This window comes from Hypomesus transpacificus, chromosome 10, assembly GCF_021917145.1.
Source record: "Hypomesus transpacificus isolate Combined female chromosome 10, fHypTra1, whole genome shotgun sequence".
NCBI lineage: Eukaryota > Metazoa > Chordata > Actinopteri > Osmeriformes > Osmeridae > Hypomesus > Hypomesus transpacificus.
Genome location: NC_061069.1, coordinates 8248074 through 8256003, shown reverse-complemented (window position 1 = coordinate 8256003; position 7930 = coordinate 8248074). Strand labels below are relative to the sequence as shown.

The 7930-nt window shown below is 46.0% G+C and overlaps 1 protein-coding gene across 1 annotated transcript in view; it reads right to left on the bottom strand.

Annotated features, from left to right (window-relative positions):
- Nucleotides 1-5458: 5458 nt before the first annotated feature.
- Nucleotides 5459-7930, bottom strand: part of sema6ba (sema domain, transmembrane domain (TM), and cytoplasmic domain, (semaphorin) 6Ba) — a 9111-nt gene continuing 6639 nt past the window's right edge. Inside the window, exons 16-17 of the mRNA XM_047027666.1 lie at nucleotides 5825-6857; nucleotides 5459-5695 (exon numbers count right to left, since the gene is read on the bottom strand). Of these exons, the coding sequence (XP_046883622.1) occupies nucleotides 5827-6857 (1031 nt within the window). The 3' untranslated portion in view covers nucleotides 5459-5695; nucleotides 5825-5826. The remainder of the gene's footprint in view (nucleotides 5696-5824; nucleotides 6858-7930) is intronic.

Sequence of the window (7930 nt, the reverse complement as noted above, 5' to 3'; positions counted from 1 at the left end):
TAGACAGCTTTTCAAGACACTGAGCTTTCAGCTGAAAAGTGTAGCAGTTATGTACAAAGGTGCATGTTTGGTAGTCTGATATTATACAACATGATAAAAATAGATTATGTGTTTACTACTTAACCTTTGGTTGACCTTATTGCTTCCCTCTGTTCTCCAGCAATATCTGAAGTCTGCTATTTATGTCTGTTGGGTCGATTGCATATGTTAGACCATCAAAGCCATCTGATTTCTATAACAAAAAGTGGTATTCTTGTCCATGCCTAAAGGTTTGCGAGTTGCAACTCAGACTACGTACTGTCTTTTCTTCTCAATTGACTTTAGCCAGTGTGAACTGAGACAGCCTGACCTACACGGGGTCGTGTGGCGCACGTTCGTCAGCCTCAGAGCAAACACTGGCTTCCAGCGACCTCTAGTGGTAAGAGAGAAATCCTTCCCCGTCAGTAAGTTTTAGACAAGTAGACCAGTGACTAGCTTAGTTGAAGCTGACATACCTTACATTTAAAGTAAGCCTACCCAATACCATTTAGTACACCTGGCATCAGTTATAATACATATACACAATATTCAGATCTGGCAATAATAAAGAGACCACTGGAAATGTATCACTTTCCCTGGTTTTGAGCTAAATGTTGAGTTTTGTTTATTCTATAAACTACTAGCAACATTCCAAATTCCAAATATAAGTATTGTCATTTTGGTAGAAATGTTGGTGGAAATGTTAGCAGTTTATAAAACCTTTTTTTTTTTTTTACTCAAGCACATAATATGAATTGATTGATAAGTTTGCAGTGATCTCTTAATTCTCCCTCTCCTTTCTCCATCATGTCATCTTCATTCAAACACAGTTAATTTGTTTAACCATTTAATAGCAGTAAACCCAAAGTACAGTTATGCTCAGTCAGTTTTGTGATGAAATGTACTGCAACTGCAGACATCAACAGCATCCAGCCAAGTCAACTGAACACTTTCCGTTTACACGCTGATCACCGGGACAAGACTGTCTCTAGTCTAATGAAGAAAAATAGCTGGCTGATGTCAGCATTCAGTTATATAAAGGTAAATACTGTACACACACCTTATTCACAGCAGTGTCTATTGGAACCTGCACCCAGCCAAGACAGTTCCATTTCAAAGGAGAAAAGAAAAAAATCCAATCCAAGTTGATAGGCTAGGTTACCTTCAAATAGACTATTTACAGTAATATACAGTACATACAGAACAACCCCTTAAAAAAACAAAAACAAACATTGTGCTTTTCCTTTGTGTACTACGGCACAGTATTATGAGCAAATGAATACTGTATATACATTCACTGAGGATGGAAACTATCAAGGTTCAATTGTGTGGCAGTTTACTGGCAAGGATAGAAAGGGCAGACAATCAAGATAGACCAGTCAACAAACAAGACACAATCCCCTCCACAACGCAGAACAATGAAAGTGCTCGACAGCGCGTCTCAAGATCACCTTATTTGAAGGTTGGCTCATAAACTACAATCACGATTATGATCGTTGGAACATAAAATATGTCCCATATATGGCCTGCTCTCATATTCATACTAGTAAAGCACAATAAACCTTTTCATACATGTCATGAAAAAGAGGCCGTACATTTTTTCATAAGATTTGATATTACTGTATGTAGTAGTTGTAGTAGTTTGCTCCCTTAGTAGTATCTAAACAAACCTCAGACAGGATGATCCCAGCATTTCTACTTGATGAAAGCTCAAACAGCAAAAGCTAAAGTCTGAGTTATGGAGGAAAAAAACATTCAGTTTTTGAAGGCGACATTTTGAAATTACTCATCATTATCATATTACACAGCAACAAGTGATACTGTACAAATCTGAAACAATTCAACAACATCACAGTGTCAAATGAGCAGAGTCTCCTAAATGGAGCAAATGGTCATTATGGCACTTTCACTTTTGCTTCACCTAATAGGCCATATGTTACCTAAAGCTGAAGGTGAATGACTGGCACATGAAGATGGAGAAAAAAGGCATTGTCATGAATATTGACGTATATTTTACAACAAAGCACAGGTCGAGAAAATGAATTAGTCCGTAATAAGCAAGGTCAAGTGTAGCATAGGCATGGCTAAACCCATATCTCTACTCGTGCGAAACGACTGATGTACTGCATGTTTGAGCCGGAGTTTATTCAGACAACAGAACATTGTTTTCTCCATTGGGACACGTTGGAACCTATTTCCCCTGAATGACGGATTAGATCCCTTGGATTCCAGGTCTGTCTCTGTTACTGCCGTACCTTTTCGCTTTACTGGTATTTCTCGATCTCTTCTCTCCATCAGAACCCTGTCTGTCTCCTCCCTTGTCTCCATCAGAACCCTCTCTGTCTCCTCTCTTCTCTGTAAGCTGTAACTTGGGCCTTATCGGTGACCCCCCCATGGCAGCAGACACTTTTATGAGGGATATACAGTGCCCTCCAAAAGTATTGGAACAGTGAGGCGAATTCCTTTATTTTTGCTGTAGACTGAAAACATTTGGGCTTGACATCAAATAATGAACGTGAGACCAGAGATCAACGTTTCAGCTTTTATTTCCAGGTATTTACATCAGGATCTGATGCACAACTAAGAAAATATCACATTTTGTTTGAATCCACCCATTTGTCATGTGATCAAAAGTATTGGAACAGATATACTTAAAACATATTTAAGTGAATAAGACTTAATATTTAGTTGCAAATCCTTTGCTTTCAATAACTGCAGCAAGTCTGTGACCCATTGACGTCACCAAACTTTTGCATTCTTCCTTTTTGATGCTTTCCCAGGCTTTCACTGCAGCCTCTTTCAGTTGTTGTTTGTTTTGTGGGGTTCCTCCCTTCAGTCTCCTCTTAAGCAGGTAAAATGCATGCTCTATAGGGTTTAAGTCTGGAGATTGACTTGGCCAGTCTAATACCTTCCATTTCTTGCCCCTGATGAACTCCTTTGTTGTTTTGGCAGTGTGTTTTGGGTCGTTATCTTGCTGCATGATGAAGGCTCTGCCAATCAGTTTGGTTGCATCTTTCCTTAAATTGGCAGACAAAATGTTTCTGTAGACTTCCGAGTTCATTTTGCTGCTGCCATCATGTGTTACATCCTCAATGAAGATTAATGAGCCCGTCCCAGAAGAAGCCATGCAAGCCCAAGCCATGACATTACCTCCACCGTGTTTCACAGATGAGCTTGTGTGTTTGGGATCATGAGCAGTTCCTTTCTTTCTCCAAACTTTAGCCTTTCCATCACTTTGGTAAAAGTTAATCTTTGTCTCATCAGTCCATAAAACTTTGTCCCAGAATTTTTGAGGTTCATCTCTGTACTTTTTGGCAAATTCCAGCCTGGCCTTCCTATTCTTCTTGCTAATGAGTGGTTTGCATCTTCTGGTGTAGCCCTTGTACTTTTGTTCATGAAGTCTTCTGCGAACAGTAGATAGTGATACCTTCACTCCTGCCATCTGGAGGTTGTTGCTGATCTCACTAACAGTTGTTTTAGGGTCTTTCTTTACAGCTCTCACAATGTTTCTGTCATCAACTGCTGATGTTTTCCTTGGTCTACCTGTTCGACGTCTGTTACTTAGTACACCAGTAGTTTTCTTCTTCTTCAGGACATTCCAAATGGTTGTACTGGCTATGGCCAATGTTTCTGCAATGGCTCTGATTGATTTTCCATCTTCTCTAAGACTCACAATTGCTTGTTTTTCACCCAAAGACAGCGCTCTGGTTTTCATGTTGTTTTCACCTCTGAATACAGTCTGCATAGACAAAACCTATCTTACCCAATCTGAACCTGAGTGTAGACATTCAGTGGTATTTATTGATTGAATAATGTATGTAATAGGACACACCTGGGCAACAAAACACACCTGTCAGTCACATGTTCCAATACTTTTGCTCACGTGACAAATGGGTGGGTTCGAACAAAAAGGTGATATTTTCTAATTTGTGCATCAGATCCTGATGTAAATACCTGGAAATAAAAGCTGAAACGTTGATCTCTGGTTTCACATTCATCGTTTGATGTCAAGCCCAAATGTTTTCAGTCTACAGCAAAAATAAAGGAATTGGCCTCACTGTTCCAATACTTTTGGAGGGCACTGTATATGGTCTCATTTGAGCTCTGGGGAAATCGCCATTAACTCTTCCAGGTGTCGGGCTGTGCCCCTAAATCCCAGAGACAGTAACTGTCATTCAGCTCTCATACCTCTGAGGGACCTTGAACTACGTACAATCCATAGTCAAGCTACAGTACATAATGAGCCAATGTCAGGTGAATGCAGACCTCCATGATGAAAAACCTGTGTGTAATGATGCAATATTTGATGACTAAATAAAGGATGGGATGAGAGTGTGAAGAAGTTGACAGAGTGTGTGCAACCTAGTATACCTACAGTCTACATGACAGTGTATTCATGCAGTCCCCTCATGGTTAGTTCATGTTGTGGGGTGTAAACAGGTCCATTGTGACATTCTACCAACCCACACACACACATCTCCGCTAAAACGTCCTCCCATTTCTGCACATGCCTATCCGGCTGGAATTATTGGTCATTAAGAAATACATGAAGTGGAAGGAATGAAGTGATGGAGATGAAGAAATAGGGGGATGGAGGGATGAGATGGTACCATGTCATTACGGAGAACGTGTAGCTGGCAGAAATAGTGCTGACATTTCAGTCCGACTCCTCTTCAGCAAGGTGAGTTATGATCTTCTCATCGCACTGAGGAAGGGTTGGGGCTTTAAAACCCAGCTCGTCTCATACACACACTCCCAATCAATACCCACCATCTCCACTCTTCCACAGAAGAGTCTGTGTGTGTGTGTTCGTGCGTGTATAGTCATTTCATAGGTCTGTGTGTCGTGAACATTAGTGTGTGCAATTGTGTGTATCATGGCTCCGGCATGTTCCCCTACACCAGACCGTCGGAGAAATCCAAACCCTCAGAGTTGCCGGAGATTCCACCTGAACACCCCAAACACTCCAGCACACGCATGCACACACTCACTCACACACACACACACACACACAAACACACACAGGCCCTGCCTCTTTCAGTCTCCCTCCCTTCGCCATTGGTGTTCTGCTCACGTTGGCAGTCGGAATGACCTCAGTGTTTTAGCCTTGTGAGGCTGAAGAGAGTCTGTTCAAGTCACCTGCAGCCTGCAGTGTGATCATGCTGAAACAAGCAGTCTTAACATTTACATAGTTCACACCGTTGTCTTCTTGGTTATCATACAACTCAATCTCTTTACTGGACCTAGGCAGTTGTCTGGAGGGACAGAGAAGTCTCACAGCATCCATGTTGTTCTTATTCACCTTATCCCTGCATGGGGAGAGCGGTGTCATTTTGTGATTCACAAGGTTATCCTCTCTTGCACCTCTCCTCTTCTCTACCTCTTCCATTTCCCTCCCTCCCTCCCTCTTTCTTTCATTTGTTCATCGCTCTTCCTCTTCCTCTCCAGCAGGAGGGTGAGGCAACTCTGCAATGCAGACACAGCAACAACTTGGCCAATCAGCGTGAGGCAGGATGTGAGTGGCAGTAGAAACAGCCAGTTACAGAGAAAGTAGAGCCATGGGGGAAGGAAGATGGGGTCTGGTAAAGATCAGCAAAGTAGATCGGGAGAGTTAAATGACAATGAGAGAGAAAGTGAAGAATAAAGAATGAGTGAGAGGGAGATATCAGGTGGAAAGAGGGTAAAGATAGGGTGAAAATAGAGGCAGAGAAATTGAGAAGAGTGTTTGGACACTCTAGTTTGCATCAATCACTGGCTTGCTCGCTCCCTCCCTCTCTTCTTCCTCTCTTTTTCCTCCATCGCGATTTCTCACTGGCCAGCTTGAGTCCTCTCATTGCAGCCCTTCTTACTCATCAACTGGCTGAGATCCACCAGCTCCCCCAGCTCGCCTCTCCCCAAGGCCCCCCTTAGCAGAGCCCTGCCCAGCCCGGGGGTATGCTGCTGGGCCACGTAGGGCTGGCCGCTGGGGGCCACCATGGAAGCCGGAGGCAGGGGCATGGGCACCATGCCATGGCTGCTGAGGAGGTAGCCCTCCGGGGCAGGCCAGCGCAAAGGCAGGGGCTCACCGAACTCCATTGGGGCGCTGGGGGCCGACACCACCCTCCGACGCTCTGGCGAGTCCTGGGGGGTCATGGGGTACACATACTCTCCAGCCGACTTCCTGAGGGGGGCATTTGGTGTCCCCCTGCCCCCTTTCTCCCCCGCCCCCCGGGGCTTGCTGAGACAGACGTAGTGCTGGCGCGGGGTCTCGCTGCCTCCTCGCCCATCCCCCCCGTGCCTCCCCACTCCTCCTCCCCCTTGCTGGAAGAGTCTGGTGGTCAGGTAGACGGCCGTGGAGGGGTGGTGGGAGGGCGGCAGGGGGCAGGGGGAGCCCAGCCCCACCGAACCCCCTCCCAGGTAGGTCTGGCTGGTGTCCCAACCCCCGGAGTTGGAGTCGGAGAGGCGCAGACCGCGGCGCTTCTGCTGGGGCGTGTGCTCCGGAGTGGGCAGGAAGCCGGGGTCCAGGTCCCCAGACTTCACCCAGCCGTTGGGCATGACGAACAGCGTCTCCCCGACCTGGGAGCAGGGCCTGTCCCCTCCTCCCTGGCGCGTCACGCTCAGGACTGAGCCGCCCATGCCCCCTCCACCAGTGCCCAGCATGCCCCTGTCGCGCCGCTGGATGGAGGACTGGGGGGTGTTGGCGCCCTGGCGACGGCCAGCGGGCTTGTGGGCCATGATCCAGCAGACGGCGAGGCCGGAGAGGGCCGCCCCGATGGTGAAGGCGGACACCGCAGATGCCACCAGGAGGTTGAGGGACACCAGGCTCTCGGGCTCAATCAGCAGGCTCTGCTGGAGGAGACCTGGCCAGAGGACACACACAGTGACTGTGAGTGAGTGAGTCCTGCTCTCATACACTCTCCTGTTCTACTACATTTAGTGTGTTGCTGCTGTATACATCCCAGAAGCTCTGACCCTCATTGTTCTCCAGCTAGCCCCTGAGGACCTCAAGGCTCTGGGCTGAGAGAGGACTGCACTTTTCGTCAGTCACAGACCAGTCAACTCTGCTCTCACAGTTTTCCACTGTGGGCTTTCTGCTTGGCGTGGAAAGGTTTCTCTCTGCAACATGTCATAGGTTGGATCTTGGTTTCCAATGTGCGAGCGTTTAATCGCTCCCATCTGAGCACACTGCAGCACACGTGGCTCTGGGCTTGGCGCTGGCCACCGCTCTCTCCCCACCAGCCCAAACTCCCAGCACCAAAACAGGAGTGAGCAGGAGATCTAGACTTGGAATTTGAATCGAATGTGTGCGTCGAATGTGGTGTGAATGTAGAACAGGGTTTGTAGCAGCGTAGAGCTGTTCTAGAACTGACAGAACAATTATCACGAATGGACTTGACAACATTGACAACTGACAAGTCAGAATTGACATTTCAGGATCTAAACACAGGTTTTCTCAATCTTACTGTGGAGGCAGTGAACTGTTAGCTCTGTGACTTGTGACATCATTGTTAACTATGCACACTCTATTGGCTGGCTTTATTATCCACAATGCCAGACATGCAGCTTTGGGCACAGAGATTTGCATACTAAGATCTGTCCTCCTTTGACAGAAGAGGCATACTGCTTCCTCTGTCAACCAATTAAAACTCCTCATGCTGGGAGGATTGTGACTGAAGCTATTCAGCAGAGATGGAGACCAGATATCTAAAACCTCAGTTAATGAAGCTACTGCACAAGCTTGCAAATCCTCACAATCTTAACGCAACATGAAAGTATGTTTGGGTCTGACCCAATTGATGCCACAGAGGATAATCCCCGTGACTACAAATGGACAATAGCACGCTGATTAATTAAACAGAATGTGCTCACATTGTCATTAGTTAAGCATGAAATCCAAATTTATCCATCGCTGCAGGGCAGAATCCCACCACTA